Source organism: Felis catus, chromosome E3, assembly GCF_018350175.1.
Source record: "Felis catus isolate Fca126 chromosome E3, F.catus_Fca126_mat1.0, whole genome shotgun sequence".
Classification (NCBI taxonomy): Eukaryota; Metazoa; Chordata; class Mammalia; order Carnivora; family Felidae; genus Felis; species Felis catus.
Window position 1 is genome coordinate 18,475,927 of NC_058383.1, and position 16,192 is coordinate 18,492,118.

Here is a 16,192-nt window from a genome sequence, read left to right on the forward strand (position 1 = left end):
GCAGTTCACAAGTTGCTCGGGATTGTGTGAGTTGACCATTTGGACTGGGCTTAGCTGGGTGGTTCTTCCACTGGAGCCAGCTGCAGCTGAGGTCCCCTGGGGTTCACTCCTGTAGCTGAGATCCCCTGGCCTCATTCTCACGCACAGGGCCTCCCCTCCGATAGCAAGCCAGCTTGGGTTCATTGCCACACTGGTTCAGGCTTCCGAGCAAGAGGGCAAGGGCCAACGTGCAAGTGATTTTCAGCTTCCGCTTGCGTCGTGTTTGCTACTGTTTTATTGGCCACAGCAAGTTACAGGCCTAACCCAGATTCCAGGGGAAGGGAACTAGACTACCTCGGAGCAAGGGGTCTGCAGGGCCACCTCGTCACCACGTGCGGGCATGCCGGGGGAGAATTTGGAGCAAGCCAGACAAAACCTTGCTCAGTGCTCACGTCGTTACGGTCTGAAACTCTGGGTCACAACGGGGCTCTCCGCCTCTTACCGCCCTGATAGTTGACGTGCTATTCGGGGCTTCTCCTCTTCCTGCGGTGTGCACCCCAGGGTTTTCCTGCCCTGCCAGCACTATCCGTGGCTGCCGTTAGAGTCCCGATTTAATGAATACATACTTATGTGCCTTTTTTCTTCTCTGAAGATTGCCAACACTGCTGATAACGGAACGCGTGCTGGTTTACAAGACTCCGGAGCAGTCGGCCAACCTTCTCAAGTGGGCAGCTAACAGTTTTGAGACAGCTATGTTCATAAACTACGAACAGGTAAAAGGAAGCTCAAGACCTTTGCGTGCTGTATGCGTTCGCGTGGTGGCTAACCCTCTCTGAGCAACCTCAGTATAAATTCCCACTCACTCTTTTCCTTCCGCCTCTGGCCACACACACATCTCCTTTTTAAATCGATTCTAGCAATTCCCAGCGTTCCTGATTTCTTAACTTCCTGCAAACTCGCAGCCAGGGTTTTTGGAACTTCTCTCTTGGCCTTTACAAAAACTTTGTAAAGTTCACATTTGACCGTTGTATTAATTATAGAGTCATAGATCGCGATGGAAGGAATTTTGGCTAACATATGGGTGTCAGGGTAGCGAACCCTGATTCCTTCCGAGGCAGGCAGGTGATGCAGTGGAGGAAGTTGGCCAGGTGTAAGGCAGACAGGAGTGCTGGGGACTCTGGTGAACCACAGTTCACCCCTGCTCGGTGCCACCTCGTTGTTCCCATGTGGACATGGGAGCCTGTAGTTGAGAACCCCCAATTTTTCAGGAGAAGCTACAGTGTAGAATTTTAATGTAAAATTCCTAATTTGTAAGATCCCCGAGTTTGGCCTGCTGGTTGCGTTTTTCTCTTCTGATGTGGTGGGAAGGCTTCTGTTTTAGAGCTTTGGAATTATTCAGCGTGGGTCCGAGTCCTGGCCCTGGCTCTTATGATTGGCCAGGTGCCCTTAGGCAGAATTGTAGGGTGGTTGGGAGTCCATGCTCTGGAGGTAGATTGCCTAGCTGTGTGACCTGGACAAGTTTCATAACCTCTCCGTGCCGTCTCTTTATCAGGAAAATGAGAATAATAACAGTCCCGACGTTAATAGGGTGTAGTGAGGAGTAAGCGAGTTAATTTGTACAGGAGCGTTTTCAGGATTGCCCGGCTGCTGAGCAGGTTATTAGCTGTTATTTGGATCTTTCTGAGCCCCAGGTCCTTGTTTTTGTTTTCGATTTGTTTTTAAAGTTCTCTACTTATTTTGAGAGGGAGCATGAGCAGGGAAGGAGCGGGGTGGGGGTGGGGGTGGGTGGAGAGAATCCCAAGCAGGCTCTGCGCTGGCAGCCTGGAGCCTGACGCGGGGCTTGATCCCACGAACTGTGAGATCATGACTTCAGCCGAAATAGGGGTTGGATGGACGCTCAAGTAACTGAACCACCCCGGTGCCCCCGCCAGGGCTTTGTTTATAAAGGGATAACTTCTCTGGACTATTATGGGAATTCATGAGATGATGTGTAGCGGGGGGCACGTGACTGAATACATGGTGGCTAATTTCATTGCTTATTTCAAGTTTATTGATTTTATCTTTTTCATCTCATTTTATTTTTAAATTCCATTACGGATGAGAGCAGTAAAGGCTTTGCCCTGTGTCACATAATTATGGACAGATCTAAGGCTAGACCTTGGTTGACTTTCTCACCCCTTCATGCTCCAGGCCACATTCCCGTAGAGGTGGTTCTCGGTTGAGTTTTCTTCCTTCCCTCTGTGTAACTGGGGGCATTCCTCAGACTCAGTCTTCAGTCCTGGTGAGTAGACATAATGGTAGCTGGCCTCATCTGGCTTCTGTAAATCCTGGGAATCTGTCTTTGCTTGCAGGATAGCAGGACTGGGGAAAATGAATTCTGCTTGCTTTCTTTTTTAAATGTATCTTATTTTTTTTAGCGTTTATTTTTGAGAGAGAGAGAGAGAGAGAGGGCGCGAGCAGGGCAGGGATAGAGGGAGAGGGAGACACAGGATCTGAAACAGGCTCCAGGCTCTGAACCATCAGCACAGAGCCCGACGCGGGGCTCAAACTCACAAACTGTGAGATCGTGACCTGAGCCGAAGTCGGCCGCTTAACCGACTGAGCCACGTAGGTGCCCCTGAATTCTGCTTTGTTTTCACACATTGTGGGTGTTCACCCTGCTCTGTTCACCTTGTTTCATTCGTGCATTCTCTTATTCAACATCATATAGCAATGGTGGATGAAGTGAATCTTGACCACGGACCCAGTCACTTGGGAGCAAGCCTGGGGATGTGTCCGTTTTAACTTAATTCAGCAATTTCCTAACAAATGCAAACCATCAGCCCCCTCAGGTGTACTAATTGCTCACATGCCTTCTGTGATTTCCTAATCAGTATTTTAAAATGACAAAAACCACATGAATGATGAAAAAAAAATTTTTAAATATTTATTTATTTTTTAGAGAGAGAGCGAGCAGGGGAGGGGTAGAGAGACAGACAGAATCCCAAGCAGGTTCCATGCTGTCAACACAGAGCCCAGTGCGGGGCTCAAACCCACAAACTGTGAGATCATGACCTGAGCCAAAAATCAAGAGTCGGTCGCTTACTGACCAAGGCGCCCTGAGTGATGCAGATTTCAGTACTGATATAATAAGGGTAGCGAACTTGTAGAAGTTGCTTGCTATATAGCAGGCACCTTCCATGAGTGTGACCTGTATTAACCTACTTGTCACAGTAACCGGGGTGTCGCGGGTGTGGCCGGTGAGGGGACTGAAGCACAGAGGGATTGGACAGCTTGCTGCCCACGGCCGCACGGCCTCACGGCTGGTAAGTTTCAGGCCAGGATTCAGACCCAGGCAGGAAGACGACGGAGCAGGTGCTCACAGGCACCCAGTGTGACCATCCGTGCCACGTAAGCCTCACACGTCCACCAAGAGAGAGTGATGCTGCTTCCTGCCTGCCACCGTTGTCACAGGAGTTCTGGGAATCACTTCGTATAGTAAACTGTTGACGTTTTGGGACAAAGTAATAATAGTGCGCAGTGTATTATGTACGTTTTGTGACATTTGTGCGTATGGATACGTTAATGGTTTTTTTGAAGTGGTAAATGGGGGCACATGGGTGGCTCAGTCAGCTAAGCATCTGGTTTTGGCTCAGGTCATGATCTCACGGCTCATGAGTTCGAGCCCCACATCGAGCTCTGGGCTCACAGCTCGGAGCCTGGAGAGCCTGCTTCGGATTCTGTGGTTCCCTCTCTCTCTGCCCCTCCCCTCGTTCATGCTCTGTCTCTCTCAAAAACGAATAAACATTGTAAGAAGGGGGTTTTAAATGGTTTCTCATTAGGTAACACCACATGCAAAACTTCAAAAAAAAATCAAATAGTACAAAAGGGTATGCAGGGAAAGGGAAGTCTCTCTTCTACCCCGGACCTTAGTGAGTCCTCCAACCTGGGAAGCAACACTGCCAGATTCCAGAATTATTCTGTGCATGTGGAAATGTAGCTAGAGATTTTTTTTTCTTAAGGGCAGACAGGAGCATGTTAGCACATCCCTCTGTACTGTACTTTTCCAGAGTCTGTTATCTGAGAATCATTCCACATCCGTGTCTGTGTCTGTATGTGTGTCTACATCTGTACCTACGTCTACTTGGATGTCCTCTTGCTGTTTTCATGGCGATGCAATATTTCATTAAACGACCACGCCACAGCTGCTTTAACCCCAGCGGGTGGGCACGTGAGTCCTTTCCGTCATAGGGCCCGTTACACATCATGCTGCGGAGTAAACCCTCTTGCACCTGGCGTGCACGTGGGAGTCTACCTGTGGAGCAGCCGGTCAGTGGTCTGACCGGCTCCCCGGCCGAGCGCACACCGCCCGGTTGCCCCGCAGGGGGCGGCAGCAGACGACGCTCTTGTCGGCCCTGCGTGCCGTGGCTGCACCCGACTCCGTTGACTGCACTGGGTAGTAGCAAACATCGGCCTTGACGGCTCAGAAACAGAATACTGTTGTCTGATTCTGCGTATTCGAGAAGCCCTTCTGGCATTGCCCAGCCTCCTCTTTCCCTTCCCAGGTGAACATGGACGACCGGTTCGGACAGATCGTGATCGAAAACCTGCGGAGGCGACAGTGTGACCTGGCGGGAGTGGAGACCTGCAAGTCGTGAGAGTCACAGGTCGGAGAGCAGGGCGGGGACATCCTTTGGTACCCTTAACCCCCCAGGGAAGGGCACACTCCCTTCTCAGATCAGAGAATGTGAGAAGCCCCGTCGAGTGCCCACCTGAACAGGCAGCTGGGGGTCCACGTGGGCCACTGGTTCGTCACGCTAAAGAAGTCCAAGACCTGGGCCGCCATCTTGGTTTGGAAAAGACACATTCACATTTCCCATACCCTCTTATTCCAGTTTTTCAGTATGTGTATTTTCAAACAACATGAAAGTAGAGGGAACGGTAGGACGAAAACCCATGTCCCACCAGCCAACTTTGGTGATTCACATCTTTCAATATTGTTTTATTTATCCCCATTTTTCGTCGGTGTTGTCACTGGAATATTTTAAGGCACATCCAGAGAGTATAGCATTACCCCCATAAATACTTCCATGTGAATCTCCTACCAGTAAGCATTTTCTTCCCCCACCCCGGGATAATGGTAACATCATTACTGTACCTCACACATCAGCCGAAACTCCTCCATAGCACCTACTCTAGAGTCCGTGTTTGGATTTCCCCAGTTGTTTAAAAAAAAAAAAAAAAACCAGAAACAAATTCTATAGGTGGTGTGTTTGAAACAGGATCCAAACACGGTCCAAACTCTGTACTTGACACGTCCCTTACATTTCTTAAAATGTGTAATAGAGACTTTAAATATCTTTGATTTATTGTTTTTTAGTTTGTTTGGTTTTTTCTTTTTTTTTGCTGAAGAGACACCACCCACCCCTGCCCCTATTAAATAGGTGAGATATGTCACCTTACCCCTCGAACGCATTCAAACACTCTTGCTCACGGAGGAGTTCCTTCCTTTATTTCTCTTTAAATATACATTAGTGACTTCTCTCCCATGATAACAATGCATGTTCGGTGTAGAAAATTGGAAAAGAAAAGGAAGAAAATGGGGGCTGGGACGGGCTTTTGAAAAAGGAGTCATCTGAGACAAGTTCTCACGTGCTCCAAGAGTGCCTTGGATTTGTGCAACAGTGCCTCGTACCTTGCCTTTTCTCTCCGCTGCACATTCTAGAAAGAACGGCTCCTGTCGAACGGGTGGGAACCAGCATCGGCCATCGACGTGATGGAAGCGTACAGCAGACTGCCTCAAGCTGAAGCGAGCAGGTGCGGACTGGCGAGAGTCAGTTTCACGGCGAACAATTCTGATGGATTAAAGGCATAACTGTCTTTAATGTAAACACAAACACAAAACAAACCTCCAACCTCCAACCCTCACTAGATAGATTTTGAACCATGTTAATCTGCTAATACAGGCTAAACCATAGCACCTTGAGAGGAACTCATTAGCCACTAACGGAGATAGGGTTTGTGCCAAAGCGGGTTATTTTGGTCAAAACGAGCAGTCACAGCTGTCACACTCCCAGAGCACCCTGTGCGGTGGCAATTCTGCACAATCCCTGTGTTTTGGAGGAGGGAGATGACATTGCCCTGGGCTGCTGAGGGGGAAAAGTCTGCCTGCAGAGTTTTTCTTTGAACTTATTTTTATTTTGAGAGAGAGAGAGCGCGAGTGGGGAAGGGGCAGCGAGAGAGGGAGGGAGGGAGAGAATCCCAAGCCGGCTCTATGATGTCAGTGCAGGGCCCGAGGTGAGGGCCTTGAACCCGTGAACTGTGAGGTCGTGACCTGAGCCAAAATCAAGAGCCGGACGGACGCTTAACCGGCCGAGCCACCCAGGCGCCTCTTTGTGTATATATTTTAAAGCTTCTATTTAAATGCTCTTTTGACAAACATCATACAAGCACATGAGAAAACAAAACAGAAGACGACAGTGTGGAGTACAAAGACCAACCCTTCCATCCTGCTCCCCTCACCACGAGTCTACCACCTTCTCTCAAGAGACAAGTGCCCTTGCCTGTGTCTTCCAGAAGTGAGCTATGCATGTGGAAGCACGTATGTCCCCCACTTGCTCTTTACGTAGATAGCAGCGCACTCTGCACGTTATGTACTCTACAGTTTGCTTTTCGAATTCCACGGGAAGCCTTAGAGACTGTTCCAGGTCGGTGCACACAGACCCATCGCATTCTTTCAGATAGCTGCATATCCTCCAGTTGTGTGAGTGCGCCATAACCTCTTGAACCCAGCTCTCCTCGGTTACAGCCATGATGCAGCTGTGAGGCTGCAGTCAATATTCTGGAACGTACATCTTTGTACATATAGGATAAACTCTTAAAGGCAGAACTGCTGAGTGAAAGGGTGTACATTTAAAATTTTTTTTTTCAACGTTTATTTATTTTTGGGACAGAGAGAGACAGAGCATGAACGGGGGAGGGGCAGAGAGAGAGGGAGACACAGAATCGGAAACAGGCTCCAGGCTCCGAGCCATCAGCCCAGAGCCCGACGCGGGGCTCGAACTCCCGGACCGCGAGATCGTGACCTGGCTGAAGTCGGACGCTTAACCGACTGCGCCACCCAGGTGCCCCGTAAGGGTGTACATTTTAAATGCGGGGTGGAGGGGGGGGCGCCTGGGTGGCGCAGTAGGTTAAGCATCCGACTTCAGCCAGGTCACGATCTCGCGGTCCGGGAGTTCGAGCCCCGCGTCGGGCTCTGGGCTGATGCCTCGGAGCCTGTTTCCGATTCTGTGTCTCACTCTCTCTCTGCCCCTCCCCCGTTCATGCTCTCTCTCTGTCCCAAAAATAAATAAACGTTGAAAAAAAAAAAATTTAAATGCGGGGTGGGGGGGGCACCTGGCTGGCTCAGTCGGTAGAGCATGCAACTGACTCTGGATCTCAGGGTTATGAGTTCAAGCCCCACACTGGGTGTGGGGCCTACTTGAAAAAAAAAAAAAAAGGAGGGTGCCTGGGTGGCTCTTTCAGTTAAGCATCTGACTTCGGCTCAGGTCACGATCTCGCGGTCTGTGAGTTTGAGCCCTGCGTCAGGCTCTGTGCTGACTGAGGGGGGAGCGGGGGGGGGGGGTAAGCATCTGCATGATGAAACAAGGCGTTCTTTGAAACTGGCAAACTCTTGAGGCCCCCGTGGATGTTCTAAGAAAGGACAGGAGCAGACAGTTGCCACCTGCCTCCTGTGGGAATTCTGCAGTCCTCAAACTGCCTGCAAGGCTTGGGGCTTCAAGGGTTCAAAGAGGTTCTGCATATTTATTACTAACGTGGGATGTGGGAGAGAGAACACTGATGTGAAACCTAGTCTAGTTAAAGGTTATTGAGCCCAAGCAACACTTCTGAAAGTCTGAAAGTGAAGCTGAAATATACGATAAAAGCCAATGAGGAAATATTACTAAGAATAAGATTGTCAGGGCTCCTGGGTGGCTCAGTTGGTTAAATGTCCAGTTTTGGCTCAGCTCATGAATTCATGGTTCAGGAGTTCAAGCCCCATATTGGGCTGTGTGCTGGCAGCTCAGAGCCTGGAGCCTGCTTCAGATTCTGTGTCTCCCTCTCTCTCTGCCCCTCCCTGCTCACATTCTCTCTCTCTCTCTCTCTCTCAAAAATAAAATAAACATTAAAAAGAAAAATTAAAAAAAAAAAAAAAGAATATGATTATCTAATAATTCTTAAAAAAAAAAAACCCTCCTACTCTTAATAAAAACTTCTGGTCCTTAAAAAGAACAACAACAACAACAAAAAAAGTGCTCTCAGAATCTTCTACCTGCAGGTGGCTGTCATAATTTAGAAGGATGTTCTGACATGGGCTGGCATGGCACCATTTTTCTAAGCTATGCCAGCTCCTCTCTGTGGGAAGAGACAGAAAGTCACCCGGGAGCAGACTGCTGGTCTTCAGGGGCTCAGGTGAAAAGACCTGCCGAAGGTCATGGAATGAGAAGCAAGGACACAAGCAAGGAGGCTTAAGAGAAACCTCAGTGCAGAAGGGTTCTGTCTTTCCCGGCGTGCTGTGGGGTGGGCGGAGACGGAACGGGGTTGAGGCCGAGTGAAGGGATGTGCACAAAGGGTCCCAGGCCTTCTGGAAGAAACCCCCAGCCCCAAAGTTAGGGAAGCCTGTGAGACGAAGTGCGGTGGCCCCGGCCGAGGTCCCTGCAGGAAATATCCCTCCTGCAGGGCAGAAAAGTCCAGGCTGGTAACAGGCCACCTCAGGGCCTCAGGGTGGTTCTGACAGGTCTGGTCACCGTCACTGAGACTCTAAGTCCTTCAGGAGCCAACTCAGCCCAGAAGTGGAGGATGATAGCATGAGAGGCAAGAAGTGGAAACTCTAGGCTGTTGCTGGCAGGGCCTGTCCCATCAAGGACACCGTCATAGCAGCGAGCGACAGGCCCGCAGCCTGCCCGGGACCCGTGACCAGGCTGCAGTGCCAGTGGACCGCCCAGGCCAGCCAGCGCCTCCCCCACCCCACCCCGACACCTGGCACTTGAAAGCAGGACAGCCCCGTTTGAACTTCACAACATGACACCGAAGTTCCAGATCCCCTTTTCATCACCGTGCAACCCAACTGCTTTTCTTTCCTGCTCGGGACCAGGCCGATCAGTCTCATCGTGTCTCAGATCATACATACAGACGTACGTACACAGATCTGCTTCAGTTCTCGCCGATGAGGCTTTGTTTTGTTTTCCTCTTTAAGCAAAGCACTTTAAGAAGATTTTATTTTGTTACCTGTAACAGATCTTCACTGAGGACTTCTGTTTTCTCGGCTCTGTGGGGAAAAATGAAAAGCTCAGAGTCAGAAATCCAGAAATGCAAAGGAACTCGTGAAATGTAACAATTATTATCCCAGAGTTTAAAACAAAACAGCTAGGGACGGACGCCTGGGTGGCTCGGTCGGTCGAGCGTTCAACTCTTGACTTCAGCTCAGGTCATGATCCAGGGTCGTGGGATCAAACCCCACGTCGGGCTCTGTGTGCAGGGTGGCGCCTGCTTGGGGTTCTCTCCGTCTCCCTCGGCCCCTGTCTCCCCCCGTTCCCCGCTTGTGTATGCACGCTCTCTCTCTCTAAAATAAGAAAATAAAAAATAAACAAAACAGGTAGAAATGAATGATAACGTGGAGAGAAATTCCACCAATGTTGACATCAGAGGGCTCCTTGAGCAAAACCAAAGAAAAAAACCAGCAAACAAAAGTCTGCAAAGAATAGCAACCCCAAACAAGAACAAAGCCTCAAGACCAGTGGCTCCCAGACCTGGGCGTGTATAGAATCACTGAGGGTGGGGAGTGTGCGGATTTAAAATGCCAGTGTCCAGGCCTCACCTCTGTTCAAAAGCAGGTCTGGAACACGATCCTGCTTCTTGAAGAGGCCCTTTCCTCCCAGAATTCCATGGCCGAGACCCACAGGCCACCCTTGGAGAAAAGACTGCTCTAGAGGCGCCTCGCTGGCTCAGTCGGTAGAATGTGCAACTCTAGATCTGGGGGTCATGAGTTTGAGCCCCACATTGGGCATGGAGCCTACTTAAAATAAATTAAAAAAAATAAAATAAAAAAAGACCGCTGTAGAGAAGCTGAACCTTCAGTTCCTAAAACGATCATTTCTGAGCTTCACAGCCTTACTGAAACAAGTCTGTCACAAATCCAGGAACGTGATTCAACTACACACACAAATAGTTAACAACTGAGTACTCCTTCCTTCAGGCCTCTCATCTTTACTTTACAAAGAAACAAAGTATTTGCACAGCTTTCTCCCACTCATGCTTTCCAATTATCATTAACTATGTAGACCTTTCCAGAAAGCCGACCTGGCGGCCATCAATCGGCAGAGGAACAGCCTGAGTTGCTCGAGCCTCAGTTGCCAGATCACGGTACTTTCCGAGGACTCCTCTGCAGTCCAAAGGGGCAGCACTGTTGCTGTACGTAATACCCAGATGGCAATCGAGGTGCCATAGTGGGACTTCTGGATCAAACAGGATTTAAGTCGAGTCATTTGACACCCCTGTAATCAAGTCATTTGATTACAAAGGAAATCAATGTATTTATTATCCTTTTTCTCATTTTACCAACTAGACCCTTTGCTTTCAATTTAGAGGTACTTTACCTAAAAAGGTATCTGGAGACTGAAATCTACGTGGAACATATTATATGAAAATGTTAACATACAGCTTGAGAACAAGTGGACACTATGTTTCCTGCCTTTATGGACACTCAGCCACATATTACATTGATAAAATGAATTTTAGAAAGAGATCCAATATCTCTCCTTAATCAGATTTATTTCTGGGCTCTCTAGTCTGTTCCATTTATGTATCTTTTTTATGCCAATACCATCCTATTTTGATGACTACTGCTTTGTAATATACAGCCGACCCTTGAACAACATAGGAGTTAGGGGTGTTGACCCTGTGCAGTGAAAAATTGGCACGTAACTTTTAACTCCCTGAAAACTTAACTACTAGTAGCTACTGTTGACCAGAAACATCACTGAGAACATAAATAGTTGGTTAATATGAATTATATGTTATGTGCATTGTTTAATGTATTCTTACAATAAAGAAAGTTAGAAAATGTAATTACTTTTTAACATTTTTTAATGTTTATTTACTTTTGAGAGAGAGAGAGAGAGAGAGAGAGAGAGTGTGTGTGTGTGTGTGTGTGTGTGTATGTATGTGTGTGTGTGCAGGTGAGGGACAGAGAGAGGGAGACAGAATCCAAACCAGGCTTCAGACTCTGAGCTGTTAGCACAGAGCCCAATGCAGGGCTCGAACTCACGAACTGCGAGACCATGACCTGAGTCGAAGTTGGACGCTTAACCGACTGAGCCAGCCAGGCACCCCTACAAAGAAAATGTTATTAAGCAAATTGTACGGAAGAGAAAATACATCTACAGTACTGTACTGCAAAAAAAATCTGCATATACGTGGGCCCATGCAATTCAAACCCACGTTGTTCAGGGATCAAGGAGTTTGAAATCGGGAAGTGTGACGCCTCCAGCCTTGTTCTTCTAGCTCAGGATTGCTTTTGCTGTTTCAGTCGTTTGTGGTTCCATGTGGATTTTACAAATGTTTTTCTTTTTTCTGTGAAGAATGCCATTAGAATTTTGATAGGAACTGTACTGAATCTGTAGACAGCTTTGGGTAGTATGGAGGTTTTAATAATATTAAATCGTCTAAACCATGAATACAGGCTATCTGGGAAGATTACTTTTCGTGACGAATCATGAGTCTGGAATGTAACATACAAATTGGGGTGGCTCCTTCACACTGAGATACCCCCATTGGTCTATGCTGTCCCCACCTTAATTTTAGGGAACCACCATGGTCCCTACCTCCCCCAATATGTGCTCCAAATGACTCGATCTCCAAATCACTCGACTCGACTCATCACTGTGTCTGGTCCAAGGCTCAGCCCTTTCTATGCTCAACTGTTTGGGAGTGTTCATCTTTACCAGAGAATTTGCCAGTAGAATTTTTACCCAGGGAAAGTCTAGCAATTACTCAGAATACTGGCCACGGTGCCCATTCAAAGACTATATAGCCACAGAAACTTGGTTTTTACTGAGATGTGATTTTTTTTAAGTTTACTTATTTATTTTGAGACAGACAGGGAGAGTGTGACTAGGGGAGGGGCAGAGAGAGAGGGAGAATCCCAAGCAGGCTCCTCGAGATCAGTGCACAGAATCTGATGCAGGGCTCAATCTCACAATCTGAACCGCGAGATCATGACCTGAGCCGAAATCAAGAGTTGGACACTCAACCGACTGAGCCACCCCGGCGCCCCTGAGATGTGATATTTGATCAGATTTTAAAAATTCATGAATAAAGCAAAGAGGGAGAGCAATACGTTAAACTTATCAAGGCACCTAGAGACAACGCAAGCCAACGAGTAAAAAAAAACACTTGCTAAATCAGATTGTTTTCAATCAGACATTTTGCTCCACAGACCTAAACTTTTTGTATACGGGTCTTTTTTCTGCTTCGTCAGAGCCTTCTTTGTGTCCAATGTTCTGTGCTTGAAAACACACTTGAATGTTTCCGTCTGTAACTGGGAAAACGATACAAAGCAGGAAAGCACTTCCGGCTCACCATTTTACTCTGGGGTTTGTTTTTTCCTATGCAAGCCACTGTGCAATCTCACTAGTCATTCCAACAAGGCTTACATAGGGCGGGATTTTTAAATTTATTACTTTTTGGTAAAGCATTAACTTTTTCCCTTGTAATCCCCAAAACCTACAAGCGGCAGGGCCGTGCAGGCCTTGATGTCTTCCCCGGTTCCCTTGACTGGTTGTGGTAATGGCCAGCCTTTCAGTCGTGCCTAAGGGGAGTCTCACTCTTACTGGGCCAGAAGAAAATGGAAACGCCCCCAACCTGAAGCAGTTCAACTTACCCGGAAAGACACAGACGCTTACACTAGGGCACAGGGTCAAAGGAAAATCTCCAACTGGCGTGACAATTTCCAACTCTAATTGTGGACTGGTCTCCGGAGAAGTTTCTGCCATCGGTACACTCAAATGCCCAACGCCACTAATGTGAAACACCACCCTGTTTCCAGGATACAGACTACCGCACGTGGGCCGCGTCCACCTGTATAACGCACGTATTATGGGACCGTGGAAATAAATGCTCAAGTCCACACCTTCAATGCATGCTGTGATCTGCCAAGCACTGTGCATGACTGACCTCTTCCCTGCGAGCCAGAGAGATCCATGGGGGCAGAGACCAAGTCTATCTCGGCCATCGCTGCCCCCTTCCCCGGAGCATCCGGCTTGCCATGGCCACCTGCCTGCCACACCATTGTGGGTGCTTCGTAAAAACACACTGAATGCATTAATGAAAAAGCAAATGGCTGTCCCAACAATAGAGAATGGTTTGAAAAAAAGGTCTTTGTAGATTTCAACAGAGGTAGCAAGAAAAAAATTCAATAGCAGTAGGCAGAAAAGCAGACGTGTGCGTAGAATTGCCTTCCACAGTAAAATCCACAGCGACTAAAATGAAAACATGATAGTGCCTTCCAAAGCTAATGTTGTTGTTGTTTTTTTAATGAAAAAAATACAGCAAGTAAACTACCCATATTACCAGGGGTCAGCAAACTATGGCCCACAGATCCAATCTAGCTCACTGCCTATTTTTGTATGGCAAGCTAATGGTTTTTACTTTAAAATGGTGGGGGGTGGGGGAAAGAAACTCCAAAGAGGAACATACGTACGATGCGCAAGGACGATACGAAATTCAAGTTTCGGTGTGCACAAATCAAGTGTGACTGGAGCACAGCCAGGCTGATACGTTTCTGCATCATCTATGGCTGCTTTCACACCACAACGGCAGGGTGGCGTTACTGCGACAGAGACCAGACGGCCTGTGGGGCTCAAAATATTTACTCTCTGGCTGCCTACCAACCAGGGTGCCAACCCCGGCTGCACACCAGTGATCCTCACGGGGTGTGGTGCAAACCTCGCAAGGAGGCTTTCTGGAGTCACTTTGAGGACTGGTACGTGAAGCCGGTCTGGAGGCGGGTAGCCGGCCTTCTCCGAAGTCCCGCCTCGTGTTTGAGAAGCTGCTGCTAAAATGAACGGGGGCGGCTGACTCTGATGATACAGTCCAAATGTGAGGCACAGCCCGATGCTGGGGACGTTGGTGACAGGCGGAAATCAGAAGTGATGTCTCTCCTCCCCCTACCCATCTCCACCCACTCCCCTCCCCAAAACCCACTGAAATATTGTAACTATTGTTCTCTTCCCGATCCTTACCGACACACCAATGTCAGGACAAGTTCTAAATAAATACGACTGCCTGGGTCAGGCGTCGGCAAACTTTTTCCGGAAAGGCCAGATCGTAAATATTTCGGGCTTGCAGGCCACACCATTGCCGCTGCAACTACTCCGCTCTGCCGCTGAGACACAGAGGTTGTCACAGACAACATACAGACGAATGGACCTGGCCATGTTCCAATAACCGTGACTTCTGGCCGCTGAAATGTGAGTTCACAGAACTTTCCTAGGTCACAAAATATTCTCCTGATTTTCTTCCCAAACATTTAAAACTGCATAGTTTGCTGACCTCTGATCTGTGTACCGGTTCAGTGTGGTTTCCCAAGAAGCTTCGATCTTTTCTAATCACTCCCAATTCTTCTTACTTTGAAGGGGGATGTCTGCGTGTTCCCAACTTGCTCTTCTGAAGGCAAGCGGCGCCGCTAGCTTTTCGGGATTTCACCGGCTCTGAGCCACTCTCAGCCCGAGAGCAAAAGCTCACCTTTTTACCACTCAGTCCCTCTCCCCCCAGGGATGGCAAACACACGGCCCGAGAGCCAACACGAACTTCAAACATCAGTGCCTTCCCACTGCCCCAAGATTCTGCTGTTGACGGCTTTGGTTGACCAAGCCACACGAGAGTTCATAATTCTGTTGGTTTTTCACTTCAACCATCACTTGGGTGTATCAAAAAAAAAAAAAAAAAAAAAAAAGTGAGACATGGAGAGAATTTTTAATAAACTGATTTGAAATGCTGGTTACCTGCAAATATTTAAGTGCATGTTTGAGAAAGAATATAAATTATGACCAATCAATTGAGGCGTCTCAATACGGTCTACAGGGCAAAGACATACATGGTCACCGACTGCAATGAAATCTATATTTGCAGGGAAATGACAGCGGCCAGATGCATTCTGCCGGGAACCAGATTTTGAGCAACGCTGTCCTCTCCTGGTACAAGCCTTTACAAAACCCACTTGAGCCTCTGTGCCCAGTCTGGACACACTCGTCTGATTTCACAGTGAGCCAGGGAACTACTGGGTGAGGTTTTCCTGTTCTGTCTCATTAGATTAGCTGTCTTCTTAAATTTCTGGGCAGTGATCTGAAGTCTACCTAACTGGATTTTAAAAGTAAAGGAACCCTATGATACTTTATAAATGGAACAATTTGTGACACATTCCAAAAGTAGTTTTAAAAGACTTAAAAGAGGGTTTATAGACTTGTAAAGGGAAAGTATGGGAAAAGAAAAACAGAAGACCCCTGCCTAACACTGAAAAGGAAAAGGGTAGTTTTCAGAGGGAAAATGATCAAAGTATTTTGGTAATAGGATGGGTGAAATATACCTAATGCCTATTTGCATATACCTAATACATATACCTACGTATATATTTGCCTTCATATTCATAGCTTTCCTAAGATTAATACCGTTTACTTTTTACCTTAAACAACGATAACAAAACCCTGATGGCTCTTAACTGAATCTCTATATTATTATTTGAATTCCAGTCAATAAGATGAAAGGTTATATTCTCAGATAAACGGAATTGGGTTTTATTGTCTTCCTACGCACGTAAGCTTATCCCACAGCTTTTTGTTTGGTCAGTTGGCCTTTTTCCCCCTCTGGCACACGAAATGGAATCTATTTGCCGTCCCTGCTGTAACCATGTGCTCCACCAACAATTTCTGCTCGTGGCAAAGTCGGAAGGAAGCTCGCTGCCGGGGACACTGTGCAAGTCCCTGCAGTGGTCTCCCCAGGGGAGTCATTTAGATAGTAAACCTGCTTGGGCCTGAGGGCAGCTCAGTTTGAGATTTCAAAATGTACTGAAGCAGGCAGAAATATGTGAGACATATTTTGTAAAGGATCTCAATGCGGACAAAGCATGTGGAGCTAAATCCTATCGGGGGGGGGGGGTTCTGGGATGGGGGATTCAGTTTACTGCCACAGCCGGGCAAGA

General features: G+C 47.7%; 1 protein-coding gene across 1 annotated transcript in view; it reads left to right on the forward strand.

Moving 5' to 3' along the window:
* Window positions 1-11,075, forward strand: part of LOC102900324 (leucine carboxyl methyltransferase 1-like) — a 29,647-nt gene extending 18,572 nt beyond the window's left edge. The window contains 4 exon segments of the mRNA XM_045048285.1: window positions 632-752; window positions 4,524-4,625; window positions 5,684-5,813; window positions 9,226-11,075. Of these exon segments, the coding sequence (XP_044904220.1) occupies window positions 632-752; window positions 4,524-4,625; window positions 5,684-5,813; window positions 9,226-9,245 (373 nt within the window). The 3' untranslated portion in view covers window positions 9,246-11,075.
* The last annotated feature ends 5,117 nt before the right edge of the window (window positions 11,076-16,192 follow it).